Here is a 15,287-nt window from a genome sequence, read left to right on the forward strand (position 1 = left end):
TGAATGTATCAAATCTCGTATGACATGTTTTGAAATATCTCCATTTAGAATTCTTCAAAGACTACAAATATCTTGCTGAAAATCGCTGAGAAAAAATTAAATGTTAAAAAATGTGCCAGAATTTTAAATTAAAAGCAGGGTTCTTCCAAAATAAAAAAACGCGGAAAGAATCCCACACTCCCCGAATTAATTTTAATATCCTCGTGGTCGGAGTATGTGGTGAGCAAAATAAAAATAATACACAAAAAAAAGCTGCGTGAGTAGCAGCAGGTGCATGTTTTTTGCGTTTTTCGGGGGAAAAGAGATTGGCATGATGCATTTTCGTCATTGGCACCACGGCTCAACGGGAAATATTTATATTAAAGCATATGGAGCGCAGGTTCAGGGTGGGAGTGATGACAGCGACGACGACGAGGGGGGTGGGAAAATGAAGCTTTTCCGGGCCTCTTTTGTGGTAGTTTGTCATGTCATGCCATTTATATGAATGGTGAAAACTGGAGACATTTGAGCGGTGAGAGACAGTGAAGACTTGACAAATTTTGGAACTCTCAAATTTTGAAAAAAAAAAATGTGTTGAGTTGAAAAATACAAACATTTAAACTGTGTAGACTTTCCAAGATTATGAGACCTAAGACCAAAAAGTTGATGTGTGTGTGTGTGTGTGTGTGTGTGTGTGTGTGTGTGTGTGTGTGTGTGTGTGTGTGTGTGTGTGTGTGTGTGTGTGTGTGTGTGTGTGTGTGTGTGTGTGTGTGTGTGCAACCAACCAAATGGGACCACGCAGTCGCTTCTTACAAATTGAGTTGTTTCCATGTATTTTAGATTTTAAATCCTATACATGCAAATAACTCGCATAGGCATTTGGCAGGTGTTAGCTCTGCCGAGCTTCGGTGACCCATTTCTACGCAGGCTAGCCGTGCGCGAGGTACTTCAGCTTGAATCGACAAGCCCCGCCCTAAAGAACGTTTGCATCAATCGGATTCAAACGTTATTTAGCACTTCCGAGTCCTTGTCAAATGGACAAAGACCCAGCACGTATATAGTTTGTAGTAGTAGTATTCCTAATTCTACCAATCCAAAGGACGGGGGTCGAACCCCGGTTCGAGCGACTTTGATGTTTCGTTCATGTTTAGAGTTTCAAAAATTCATATTTCCTGATCTTTCTCCTTTGGAGCAGATGGGAATCGAACCCAGGATCATTCGCTTACAAAGCGAACACCGTAACCAGTCAGTCACGGCTGCTCCATATTTCCAATCAGAAGTTTCTCACCCGAAAAGCAGCATCATCCGCCAAACCGGCAGCGATTACATTCACTATTTCGTCACGAATCCGGCGACTTCTCGAGCCGCCTGTATTTTGAGCCGCTCAGAAATCGAGCCGCCAATCTCAGCAAACGTTGCCTACTCCCGCCCCCTTCACTCACTACTCAACTCCTTCAACATTTTCCTCAGCAATTTTCACAACTTTACAACAATAAAAACTTGGAAAATCCACCCATTTTTCTCTTGAAGGCTACCTCCTGTATCGGCAGAAATTTCTGACCAAAATTTAACAAATGGCTTCAAAAAACTCCGTTCGGTGACCGAGATTTCTCATCAAAGTGTCACTTCTTCACAACACCCAAATCACATGAAAACCTGCAAAAATCCGTCTGAATTCTGGTACTACTCAAAACCACTACACTACCGAAAGAACTTCTCACGGAACTGTCCCGCCGGAAAGTCTAAAAATCGCGAACCGTAAAACGTCACGATGAAAAATTCGAAACGAGGAGAAACCAAAAAAAACGCGGAGCGCAAATTCTTGTCAACCAACCGCGACCAAGGATTGCTGCGATCACCTAAGACCAAAAAGTTGATGATGTAGAAAATAATGAAAAAAATGAGAAGTTTTTGCAACATTAAAAGTTTGAAGGCTTTCATAAAAATGCAATGTATAAGTTTTACAGATTCAGTTAGTCAGTTAATAAGCACTTTGAAAGTCTTATTTTGAAATATTCTAGGATTGCAGATTTTTTAACAAATTTAACAACTTTGAAGAGTTAGCAGACGAAGTTTTTGTACAAATATTTATTAGAGAAGTATCAAAGAGTTTTTAAACTTTTGACAACATTTAACTTCAGCAGATTTTAAGAGTTTAACTCAGTGTTGATGAAGTTGAAAGGCTAATGTTGACTAATAGTTTGAGAGACTTCCAGTTTCATAATTACTTCCCATTAAACAACGGGATACCCTCGTAAAAAGCTATCAATTTTCCAAACCAAAACACATTGTTACAGTTGGAAATTTATGTAATGCCACTTCTATCTCCAGTAGAATCTTAACCGTCCCGGCATGGTCATAAATCGCCAGCCAGACGTGCTCAATTTTAGCACTTTACCCTGCCCAACTCGTCGCCATATTTTCAGGTCAACTGATTGACTCCTTCGTCCATTCCGTCCCATAAAGCAGCAAGTTTCGCCACCTCTCCATACATCATAAGGTTGAACCCGAAAACTTCTTCTTCGACGTCGACGTCGAAAAACTGCCATTAATGGTGTAAAACAATTTAACACCCCCGAAAGCTCAGTGTCTTGCGAACCTTCGAGGTGAACGGACACTAGAGCTGCGGTATTTTTTACTACCTAAGCTTAGAGTTATTTCAAAAAAAAAATTCACAGTCTTTTTAAAGACTACCTGAATTATTTTCCAAAATTCTAAACAGTCTTTTCAAGACTAACCCCACCTGAAATTTTGTTGTATTTTACAAACAAAGCCATCTTTTCAAGAGAACTCTGCTTGCAAAATGCGTCAAAACAAAGGTAAACGCAAATCTTCTGAAGATTTGGTCGTTACGTCGGTGAAGCGTTTGAACGCTAAATCGGCTAACGGAAACAGAAAAAGAAAACAGCCTCATCCGAGGTCTGATTCTGATTCTGAAAGTGAGGTCAATCCTCCAATTCCATTGGCAAACAGTTTCGGTGTTTTATCCGAAACTGTTGACAAGGATCCTTCTCCTCGTACTGAGCCTACTGCCGTCGAGAAACGAGTAAAGGCTCCGCCAATTGTAGTGACTTCCGTCTCCGATTTGGCCAGCTTTCGAACGCAACTGAAGAATTGCAAGGAAACTTGCAATTTGAAGGTTTCGTTCCAGCTTGGTCGAAGAGGAGAATGTCGCTTGTTGACGGAATCTTTACAAGATCACCAAACTTTTGTTGGTTATTTGAAAAACCACAAACACAATTTCTACACGTATGAGACCAAGAATGCTCGTCCATTCAAGGCGGTCCTGAAAGGTCTCTCCAACGACTTGTCGGTGGATGAGATCAAAAACGAACTTAAGGTGTTGCTTGGTTTTCCCCATCCCAAGTAATACCAATGAAGAAAAAATCAAACGGGAATATTTCTCGCTTTGGTTTGACTTCACAATTTTATCTGATTAATTTCAACAGAAATGAAATCAACAATTTGAAACTTTTGGACAAAGTTCAGTTTTTGTTCCATGTACGGGTAAAGTGGGAACATTTTAAGAAACATGGCGGTAATGGCCAGAATCTGACCCAGTGCCGGCGTTGCCAGGCATTCGGTCACGGTACTGATCATTGCGCCATGGTTCCAAAATGCATGGTTTGCGGGGATTCTTCTCACGACAAGGACAATTGTCCCGTGAAAGAAGTCACCCAATTTAAATGTGCAAATTGTGATGGAAATCACAAATCAAATTTCTGGGATTGCCCCATCAGAAAAAAGGTTTTGGATTCTCGTGCTAAGCATCAGCCGAAATCCAAACCGAAATTTTCTCAAAGTCAGGTTGTACCTGCATCTTTAAATCAAACGTTCGTACTGTCTCACTCGAACAATGCTAGAAATACCCCTACCGTGGAAAAGTTAGGTAACAGCAATGGCATTTCTTATGCCAACGTCGTTTCGGGTTCGGGTTCATCCACGAATTTTAAATCCTCTACCAATTTTCAAATTGGGCAGGTACCTCAAATTTCATTTGAAAATTTTTCTGCTGGCAACGCTTTGGGATCTTCTGATCTCGGCGATGTTACGTTTGAAAAAATGACTTTTTTGCAAAACTCACTGTTTGGTTTGATTCAAACAATGAGTAATGCTACATCCATGATGGAAGCTATCCAGATTGGATTAAAATTTGCGAATGATGTTGTTCTTACCCTGAAGTTTAATCATGGATCTAAGTAATTCCATCAATATTATGAATTTTAATGCTCGCTCTTTAAAAGCGAAAGAAAATGAATTTTTCAACTTTTTACGAGTTCATAACGTGCATGTTGCTGTTATAACCGAAACATTTTTAAAAACTGGCACTTATTTGAAAAGTGATCCAGATTATAAAGTTATAATCAATAACAGAATGAATCGAAATGGCGGTGGAGTTGCAATAGTTATCCACCGTAGTATGACTTATAGTACGTTACGTGACTTTAAGTTAAAAGTTATTGAAAGTTTGGGTATTGAACTTGAAACTTCTTTTGGGAAAATTATGATTGCAGCTGCATATTTGCCTTTCCAATGCACTGGGGAAAATAAAAATTATTTCAAAGGGGATTTGAATAAACTTACTCGGCATAGATCTCGATTGTTGATCATCGGTGATTTTAATGCCAAACACCAATCTTGGAATAATTCAAAAGTAAATTCCAATGGTAAAATTCTATTCAGAGATTGCACTTCTGGTCTTTATTCGGTTTTATACCCGAATGGGCCAACTTGCTTTTCTTCTGTTAGAAATCCATCAACAATTGATTTGGTTTTGACAAATCAAAGTCAGTATTGTGGTCCTTTAGTGACTCATGCTGATTTTGATTCTGATCACCTTCCAGTAACTTTTTCACTTTCTCATGAAGCAGTTACCAGACCCAATAGTTCTGTGTTTAATTACCACAAAGCTAATTGGGACAGGTATCAGCATCATATTGAGAACAATTTAAATCATGATTTTGTTTTAGAAACCAAAGCTGATATTGATACAGCCTTGGAATCTTTAACTAATGCAATTTTGGATGCTAGGAATATTGCTATTCCTAAAGTCCAAGTCAAATTTGATTCTCCCATTATTGATGACGATCTTCAGCTTCTGATTCGTCTGAAAAATGTTCGTCGAAGAAAGTATCAACGTTCTCGTGATCCTGCCCTGAAGCGAATTCAAAAAGATTTGCAAAAGGTTATTGACCACAGATTCACTCTCCTGCGAAATGAAAAGTTCGCAAGAGATGTCGAACAAATTAAACCTTATTCCAAACCTTTTTGGAAACTTTCAAAGGTTCTTAAGAAACCTCAAAAACCAATCCCTTCTTTAAAAGATGGTGATAATATTCTATTAACTAATGGGGAGAAAGCTCAAAAACTTGCTCAGCAGTTTGAGAGTGCTCATAATTTCAACTTAAATGTTTTGAGTCCTATTGAAAATCAAATTTCAATAGAATTTCAGAATATTGTTGAACAACAGTTTTCATCAGATGATGTTTTTAATACGGATCTGAATGAAATAAAATCTATTATCGAGCAATTCCATGTCAAATAGGGAATCGGTTGTACCCGACCCTCTCCGATTTCAATGAAACTTTGTAGACATGTTATCCTAGGCATATATAAGCCATTTTTGTGTATATGGAGCCAGTAACACTCGATAATGACATTTGAAAAGGGCGTAAGTGTTTTAAATATTTTTGTATTTCGTAAATTAAATATTGCTGTATCTCGAAGCCGTTGCATCGTATCAAAAAGTGGTCAAAGACAAACTTGTAGGAAATTTGACGGGCTTTCCGAAAAAAATACACTGAAAGAAAAAAACACTCAACTTTTATGAGATTTTTTGATTTTTAAGTTTAAAAGTTAAATTTGAAGGTGAGCCCACGATTTTTTTTCGCTCAAATTTTTTGTGAAAATAGCCTAAGATGTTACAAAAAGACTCACAAAAAATGCAGGATGGAGCAACTCACCTAAAAAAATACAAAAATCATTTACTGAAACTGTTTTTTTGAAAAGTGCTCTAAACGTCAAAATTTTCAAAAACCGAATACGGGAATCGTTTCCCCAGACAATTTTACATTGAAGTCTCCATATTGACCATTGTCCTAAGTCCAATCCTTGTAAAGTTACAGCGGTTTTAAAAATAAAAATGTTGAAAAAATAGGTTTTTTGATGGTTTTTGGCAATTTCTATATGACGGACTTGATTTTTCAGTTTCGAAAATATTTTTACCGAAAAGCTCGTCCAATTTCCCATAAGTTTGTCTTTGACCACATTTCAATTGGATGTATGGGCTTACAGATATAAGCTAATTACATTGCTCATAACTGAAAACATAATATTTTTTCAGTGTAGTAAAGTAACCTGGATAATAAATTAGCTTGTATCTGTAAGCCCATACATCCAATTGAAATGTGATCAAAGACAAACTTATGGGAAATTGGACGAGCTTTTCGGTAAAAATATTTTCGAAACTGAAAAATCAAGTCCGTCATATAGAAATTGCCAAAAACCATCAAAAAACCTATTTTTTCAACATATTTATTTTTAAAACCGCTGTAACTTTACAAGGATTGGACTTAGGACAATGGTCAATATGGAGACTTTAATGTAAAATTGTCTAAGGAATCGATTCCCGTATTCGGTTTTTGAAAATTTTGACGTTTAGAGCACTTTTCAAAAAAACAGTTTCAGTAAATGATTTTTGTATTTTTTTAGGTGAGTTGCTCCATCCTGCATTTTTTGTGAGTCTTTTTGTAACATCTTAGGCTATTTTCACAAAAAATTTGAGCGAAAAAAAATCGTGGGCTCACCTTCAAATTTAACTTTTAAACTTAAAAATCAAAAAATCTCATAAAAGTTGAGTGTTTTTTTCTTTCAGTGTATTTTTTTCGGAAAGCCCGTCAAATTTCCTACAAGTTTGTCTTTGACCACTTTTTGATACGATGCAACGGCTTCGAGATACAGCAATATTTAAATTACGAAATACAAAAATATTGAAAACACGTACGCCCTTCTCAAATGTCATTATCGAGTGTTACTGGCTCCATATACACAAAAATGGCTTATATATGCCTAGGATAACATGTCTACAAAGTTTCATTGAAATCGGAGAGGGTCGAGAAAAAAGTACCTAAAAAATTCCTGTTTTGGGCTGGAATTGCTCTATCAAAAAATTTAAAAATATGAAAGCTCCTGGTGAGGATGGCATTTTTTACATTTTAATTAAAAAACTACCTGAAGCAACTTTAAGTAGCTTGGTCAAAATTTGCAACAAATGTTTTGATTTGGCATATTTTCCCAGTAGTTGGAAAAATGCCAAAGTAGTTCCGATTTTAAAACCGGATAAAAATCCTGCTGAAGCCTCAAGCTATCGGCCCATTAGTTTGCTTTCATCTATTAGTAAATTATTCGAAAGAATAATTCTTAATAGAATGATGACGCACATTAATGAAAATTCAATTTTCGCTGATGAGCAGTTTGGATTTCGCCTTGGGCATTCAACTACTCATCAGTTGTTGAGAGTTTCAAATTTAATTCGAAGCAACAAATCTGAGGGCTATTCTACTGGCGCTGCTCTTCTAGACATAGAAAAAGCATTTGACAGTGTTTGGCATAAAGGTTTGATTGCGAAATTGAAAAGGTTTAATTTTCCGATTTACATCGTGAAAATTATTCAAAATTATTTGACGGATCGTACTCTGCAGGTATGTTATCAGAACAGCAAATCTGATCAACTACCTGTACGTGCTGGCGTCCCTCAAGGAAGCATTTTGGGTCCAATTTTATACAACATTTTTACTTCTGACTTGCCTGATTTGCCCCCAGGATGTCAGAAATCACTTTTTGCTGATGATACAAGCATCTCCGCCAAAGGTAGAAGCATTCGTGTCATCACAAGAAGATTACAAAAAAGCTTGGATATTTTCAATTCTTATTTGAAAGAATGGAAAATTACTCCAAATGCTGCAAAAACTCAACTTATTTTTTCCCTCACAAACCAAGGGCTGATTTTCTTAAACCAAAAAGTCATCACATTATAAAGATGAATGAGGTAAATTTAAAGTGGGAGGATCAAGTGAAATATCTTGGACTTGCTTTTGACAAAAACCTTACTTACAAGGATCACATTGAAAGTATCCAGGTTAAATGTAACAAATATATTAAATGTTTGTATCCACTTATAAACAGGAATTCTAGACTTTGTCTCAAGAATAAACTGTTAATTTATAAACAAATTTTCAGACCTGCCATGCTTTATGCTGTGCCGATCTGGACAAGCTGTTGCTTAACCAGGAAGAAAAAACTTCAGAGGATTCAGAACAAAATTCTGAAAATGATTCTGAAACTTCCTCCCTGGTTCAGCACCAGTGAACTTCATCAATTAGCCGAAGTTGACACTTTGGATGTTATGTCCAATAAGATAATTGATGCATTTCGACAAAAATCATTGCAGTCTTCAGCTGCATTGATCCGCTCTTTGTATAGTTTATAAGTTAGTTTTAAGGTATCCCTTTTCCCTTTTGTACATGTAGGACCTCCTACATTTGAAATCACTGAATAGCGAAAGCTAGAATATTTCATGAATAAATGAAAGTTGCTAGTATTTAAAATTGAGGTGAAAAGTCATCGATTGTGATTGGACACTCAATAATATTTTAACTGAATGAATGTACATGGAAGAGAAAATCAAAATAAATATAAATTAAAAAAAAAAACCCGAAAGCTCCCAAGAAGAAGATCACCGGCTTGGAATAGTAATCCATCGCAGCCCGACTTCTTGCAACTGCGTGGCAAAGTTGTTTGTTCAAACAAAGAGAAAATTCTCCCCCAAGGGGGAAACAAACAGCAACAACAACAAGTTTCAAGAAGCTCGCAAGCTTCGCAGCTTCAAAGTACCAAAACTCAACGAAGGAATATCAATAATTTATGACCTATTTTCGACCCACCCCACCATAGTCGGAGACTCTTCTGCAAAAGTCATGCTCCGTCTTCGTCGGTACACCTTTCCGCCAAACGACTTGCATATGGGTGGCGAATATCGCTCCAACTCCTAAATCATCTTTGCGTAAAACGGTTGATAATTTATGTTAGATCAACTTCCGGAAGGGATGCCCGGGAAGGAAATCGGCGGGGCCAAGTGTTTGTGTGCTTAAGGTGGCGTTATTGAGAATGGGCCTGGGTTTGTCAAGTAAGACCCTGGATTTTCAGTAGGTTTAGTTGTTTAACTTTCCATTTTGTACAATTTTATCTTAATCTGATTGGTTCCTGGATTTAGAAGCTATTTATTTTAAATTGCCACCAATGAATCAAAAGAATAGTTATACAAAAGCAATTAATTTTAAAAATGTAACTAGAAAAATCCTTGAAGATTTGTTTTCAGTATTTAGGTACTTTTTAATATCCAGGACCTATAAGCTATTGTCTTTCATATGTTTATAGGACTTTGAATTTTGAAAACTTCACAAATTTTCAAATGCCGTATAATACCTCAGCTCTTTTCAAATCCAAAAGTAATAAGTCTTTTATTTATGTTTGAATCATGATTTACACTGTCTTTTTTTAAACTGATATAGTTTAGGACAAACCAGTTTTATTTTATGGATGTTCACAAAGTTTTTAATCTTTGTACAAAGGCTGAAATTATAAATGAATAACTAACTCATATTTTTCAAAATAAAATATGTTTTGAACACGCGTAAATTGTCTTGAAAAACGATATTGGTGAGCAATAAAGAACTCTATTCATGGATTTTATTGAAAATAATAATTTGTGTGGAGGTTTAAAAATCTTCGCAAAATAAGCTCTGTTCAACACTATTAGCAAATTCAGGATTAGCCTGATATTTATTATTATTGACAACTGTTCTGTTCTTGGCTTTGACTAATTTTTTGAAACAAAGTTGTTTAGGAGAGCAACGTTAATGGTCAAAATAAGTGTGAGAATCAATTAATGGCTTGACTGCATGTAAACATCATACGATCTCATGAGAATATGTTATAAGCTATCTGTTTAATCGGACAATAAATTTAAAATGTCTGCGTGTCTTACTGTTTTGAGCTCTTGAACAAAATAGCAAAGCTTTTTTCAATATCTCGGGTCTCTAACTTGTTTTACATAAACAATCTTATTTAAGATATTTATTTAAAAATATCAATTCAATTTTCATCTCATTCGGTCATGGTGAGCAAAAACGAAAAAAAAAAAATCTAAATTTTGTCGTTTGGCGGGAATGGGTTGATACCATTCTAAATGATATATCACCAATAAATCTTTTAAACGCTTAACTAAATTTAATAGTTTATTTTCATCAGGCAAAATTTGTTTTGCTTGACTTGAATTTTCTAGACCATCTGATAAATTCAACATGAATAGTAAATTGATTTAAATTAAATCATATTTAGTTCCATCATTTTTTTCTGCACAACATCAATACCACGGCGCAAAAAAATCAAAAAAGGAGGCTTCCGCTTGAATTTTAGGGAACTCCCGTTTTATCTACAAATTTTTCGGTAAACGGAAAATAATGTCTTAACTTTTAATTGTAACATTGGTTTGTTTTAATTATTTCGTTTTATAATGGAAATTATGTTCAATTTCTAAAAGAATCTTTCGAAGATCAGGGGTGCGAATCAAAAAAAGGTGTGGGTCGGTAATAATGCTTGATAAAAATTAAAAAAAATAACAATAAAGAAGTATTGCAAACAAAGACAATTAATACTTTTAAAACATTTTTCGAGTTACTTTAATTTTGAATTGTAAAAAATACCATGCAATCATTAATGTATTAAAATAATTTAAACTTCTGCGGTCGCTGCATATTAACTTTTTCAGGATTTATTGGACCTCAATTGTTTGCGGTGCTGTGCATCTTAATTTAAACATTTTTAAAATGATTTCAAAAAAATTACAATTTAAAATTCATTGTTTTACAAATTTCTATAAATTATTGAAGTTCAACAAAAAAAATATTTTTATTACCTGATTTGAAACTTTTCATTTTTAGCAGCCTTGCTTACTGGTTTTCTTTAAATATTAGTTTCATGCATGTTCTTAAACTTGAATTTAAAGAAAACACAGTCAAACTGCTAAAAATGTAATTACAAGATTCTTCTTTACATTTATAGTCAACAAATTCAAGTTTTTTTTTCACAAGCAATAGAAATATAAGAAAAAAAAAACAAATAAATGTTTGTTATTATTTTTTTAATACTGCTCTAACATTTGATCTTAAGCTTATGTGTTATTCTCTACCAACTCACACAGCAGTTGCCCCACCTTTCTTCGATTTGCGTGAAACATTGTCCTAAGGGGTAACTTTTGCCCCTGATCATGAATCCGAGATCCGTTTTTTGATATCTCGTGACGGAGGGGCGGTACGATCCCTTCCATTTTTGAACATGTGAAAAAAGACGTGATTTTTAATAATATTCAGCCTGAAATGGTGATGAGATGGAAATTTTGTGTTAAAGGGATTTGATAGCGTACTCAAAATTCTGAAAAAAAAGTATTTTTCATTGAAAAATCAGTAAAAAAGTTTGTAAAATTCTGCCATTTTCCGTTACTCAACTTTTAAAAAAAATTGGAATATGTCATTTTAAGGGAAATTTAATGAACTTCTCGAATCTACATTAACCTAGAAGGGTCATTCTTTCATTTAGATCAAAATGTTTTCATTTTTAAATTTCTTGTTTTTTTCTAACTTTGCAGGATTATTTTTTAGTATGTAACAATGTTCTACAAAGTTGTAGGGTAGACAGTTACAAAAAAATTGATTTGTTAACATAAGGGGTTTGCTTTTAATCATCACGAGTTATCGCGATTTTACGAAAAAAAAGTTTTGAAAAAGTTGGTCGTCGTCGATCATGGCTTTTCATGGTCACAGGCGACAGAAACGGACGACGAAACAAAGAGAAACGCAAAAAATAACTTTTTCAAAACTTTTTTTTCGTAAAATCGCGATAACTCATGATGTTACAAGCAAACCCCTTATGTTTATACATCAAATTTTTGTAATTATCTGCTCTACAACTTTGTAGAACATTGTTACACTCTAAAAAATAATCCTGCAGAGCTAAAAAAAACTAAATTTTTTAAATTATTTTTTTTTTCACATAAAAAAATGACCCTTCTGGGTTAATGTAGATTCGAAAATTACATTAAATTTCCCTTAAAATGTCATGTTAAAAAAATTACAGTCGAGTAACGGTAAATGGCAGAGTTTTAGAAACTTTGTCTTTTTTTATTTTTTTTACGAAAAATACGTTTTTCGGAATTTTATGTACGCCATCATCGCCATCGCCATCCAATTTTACATAAAAGTCCCTTCGAAACGAAATTTCCATCTCATCACCTTTTCAGGCTGCAAATTATTGAAAAACACGTCTTTGTTCGCATGTTCAAAAATGGAAGGGGTCGTACCGCCCCTCCGTCACGAGATATCAAAAAATGAATTCGTGATCAGGGACAAAAGTTACCCCTCAGGACAAAGTTTCACGCAAATTGAAGAGGGGTTGGGGCAACTTTTCCCGATTTCATGTGAGTTGGTAGAGAAATACCCTTATATTTTAATTTAGACACTCAACTTATTTCAATAATATTTCATGAACGGCTAATCATTGAGCCATTTGGAAATGGCTTCGTGGGCAGTCCTGTCGTAGATGGTCGTTTGATAGATAATACTGACGATAATATTAAAACTCTGATAATCCTCATTGCTATCGCTGGAGTTTAAATTTCACAATAAAAAGCTATATTGTCGTCCCTGATTCGAATATTTACAAGATTTTGACATATTTTTTTTTGTTTGATGGTTTCTTTTTTGAAAATTATATATTTTTAATTAAATGATATTTTTCAAGGAACAGACGTGAGTATTATATAATTTATTGTGCGGAAAATTTGAAAGGAATTAAACTTTTGAATTAATTTCTAATTCTGTTGAGAAATTCATACCAATAACACTTCTAAGAAATGGTAACCTAAATAAAAATATGATCATCATTGTAAAAATTGTAAACATTTTCGTGATTTTGATCTATTTAATAAATGCTCATGAAACGTAGAAAAACAAATTTGGAATCTTTTCATAATATTTAGGGCAGTGGAGTAAGGTTTCTGTTAAAGCGATTCCGACTCCACTTTCCGGCTTCTTGAGATTCAGCGACTCCTACTCCGGCTTTTTGAGATAAAAGACTAATAGATACGAATCCACCGACTCTGACTCAAACAAAAACTTCCTGCTACAGAGTTGGCGAAACTCCTACTAGCACTTCTCAGAATTTGACTACTTCGATTCCAACTCTAGATCCTTGGAAATAAATTCAGTTCATAAAAAAAGTCTAGGATTTTGAAACTTATTTAAAAACATTCAGTGCAATCTGAAAAAGAAAACTTTCATAATCTGGAGAATTTTTTGTAGACCTTTTCTTCTGATCCACACAACCACCAGCTCTCTGAATAGAGAGAGTGAGGCTTAAGAAGCAAGCTGTTGTTGTGACAGTTACTATGCCGAGCAAGAGAGCAGAATTTATTTTTATGTCTCCGGTGTGAAAAGATGCGTCGTAAACTTTTTTTATCAATAATTTTCACCATAAAAGGCGCCACCACACACCGCGGAGAAGTTTTTCCGTCGTTGGTGGCTTTTCTTTGCCAAGGGGGGGGGGGAGGCAAAAACTTGTGGAAAACCTTATTTTGGGGAGGGGGTGGTTTTCCACGTCACCAACCAGCAACCACGCAGACGGGTGGGGGAAATTATCAATTATCAGTCATTACACGGCACGTGAAAGTTGGCGAATAATAACTTTTACGTGTGCGCGATGAAGTAGGGGAAAATTCGTCGTCGAAAGGTAAAAGTAGTTATGGCTTGAGGAAGAGTGCCATAAAACGTCAAAACGATGCATTTCTGTGCGGGGCCACTTCCTGATGTCTCTGGGTCATATTCACACGTCTTTTCGGAAACTTTTTGGAAGAGGGAAGATAAAGGCAAGCTTTACGAGCGCGCCAGGCCGCCAGGACGAGTGTCAATTTGGGTGCAATTCATTCCGAATAAAAGTGATGGGCGTGTGTGTTGGTGGGAGGGCATGAAATGTGGGGGGAAAATGGGACGAAAAGGCTTTTCCTGCAATTTGAGCAAGTGTCATAAAACCGTAAAGAGCAAGTGAGCCAATGAGGCTGAGGAAAGACGTCTGCTCTGTGAGATTGTTTTAAGTGTGAATTTAAAGTTTGGAAAGAACTTTAAAGAAATATTTTAAGGCATTTTTTTGGGATTTTTTTTTTTGAAGTTATATGATTCAAGCTTTTTTAATTCAGTTTCAAATGATTTCTATTGTAATATCTGCCTTCATACCCCCATTTCAAACTTCAATTTAAAAATTTAAAGAATCCAAAAGATCGTGTTTTATAAAATATTGTTTGCTTCAAACCCAAAGCTCATAATATAATGTGTTTGTCTTGATGTATTTTATTGCCTTCTTCAACAATCTTGTTTTTTTTTGTTATTTAAGCTTCTCAAATTTAATTTTTGTTTGATTTCCTGCACCCAATTCCACTGTTACTGTAAATGTACCATAACTGTTTGTAAACATGTAAGTGTGTGTGTGTGGCACGTATCTCCCACCCAAATATATACAGTTTCCATTTTTCATTTGTTTGTAAAGAATAACAAAAACTCAAACAATCCATTTCATAAAATGTCACTAATTGCTGCATCTTTTTTCGTCCATTTTTTCCCCTGCAAACAGTATCCACAACCACGAGGACGTTCGAGGGTAAGTTATTTCTTCTTGTAAATAATCATTAAACACTACATAAAAATCACAAAAAAAAAATGCAGACATTTAAAAATATTTGAAATCTCCAAAAATGCATCCAGAATTAAGAATAATGCAAAAATAACTATCTTTAGAGAAGAATGTATCACAGATGGTACAATTATGTATATTTGAGGATAAAATTGGGCAACTTTTTAAACAAATTTATGTTTAAATCTTCGTTTGTCACAAAACGATTGAATTGGTTAATAAATTATTATTTTTTAACTTCTCCTCTAGATTAGAGGAAAAGAATTCAAACCAAAAATTCTTCAAATAAATTATGTTTATTGTTCAATCTTTATTCGGAGCAGATTGAGACTGTTTTCGAGATTATTGTTGCTATCGATTTTTTATTTTTTTATTTTTTTAAGCATATTATTGTGTATACCAGAAATGAATGTTTGCAGAGTAAACTTTCGATTTTTTCCCGTGATAGAATCTTGTATAGTATTTTTACTAAGTTCAAGCAATTTTTAAAATATAATCAAAATACCTAGATT

The 15,287-nt window shown here is 34.8% G+C and overlaps 1 protein-coding gene across 1 annotated transcript in view; it reads left to right on the top strand.

Annotated features, from left to right (window-relative positions):
- Window positions 1-15,073, top strand: part of LOC120429169 (uncharacterized) — a 99,231-nt gene extending 84,158 nt beyond the window's left edge. Inside the window, exon 4 of the mRNA XM_039594381.2 lies at window positions 14,716-15,073. Within this exon, the coding sequence (XP_039450315.1) occupies window positions 14,716-14,763 (48 nt within the window). The 3' untranslated portion in view covers window positions 14,764-15,073. The remainder of the gene's footprint in view (window positions 1-14,715) is intronic.
- Window positions 15,074-15,287: the final 214 nt, after the last annotated feature.

The sequence above is a fragment of the Culex pipiens genome, unplaced genomic scaffold (assembly GCF_016801865.2).
Source record: "Culex pipiens pallens isolate TS unplaced genomic scaffold, TS_CPP_V2 Cpp_Un0013, whole genome shotgun sequence".
Classification (NCBI taxonomy): domain Eukaryota; kingdom Metazoa; phylum Arthropoda; class Insecta; order Diptera; family Culicidae; genus Culex; species Culex pipiens.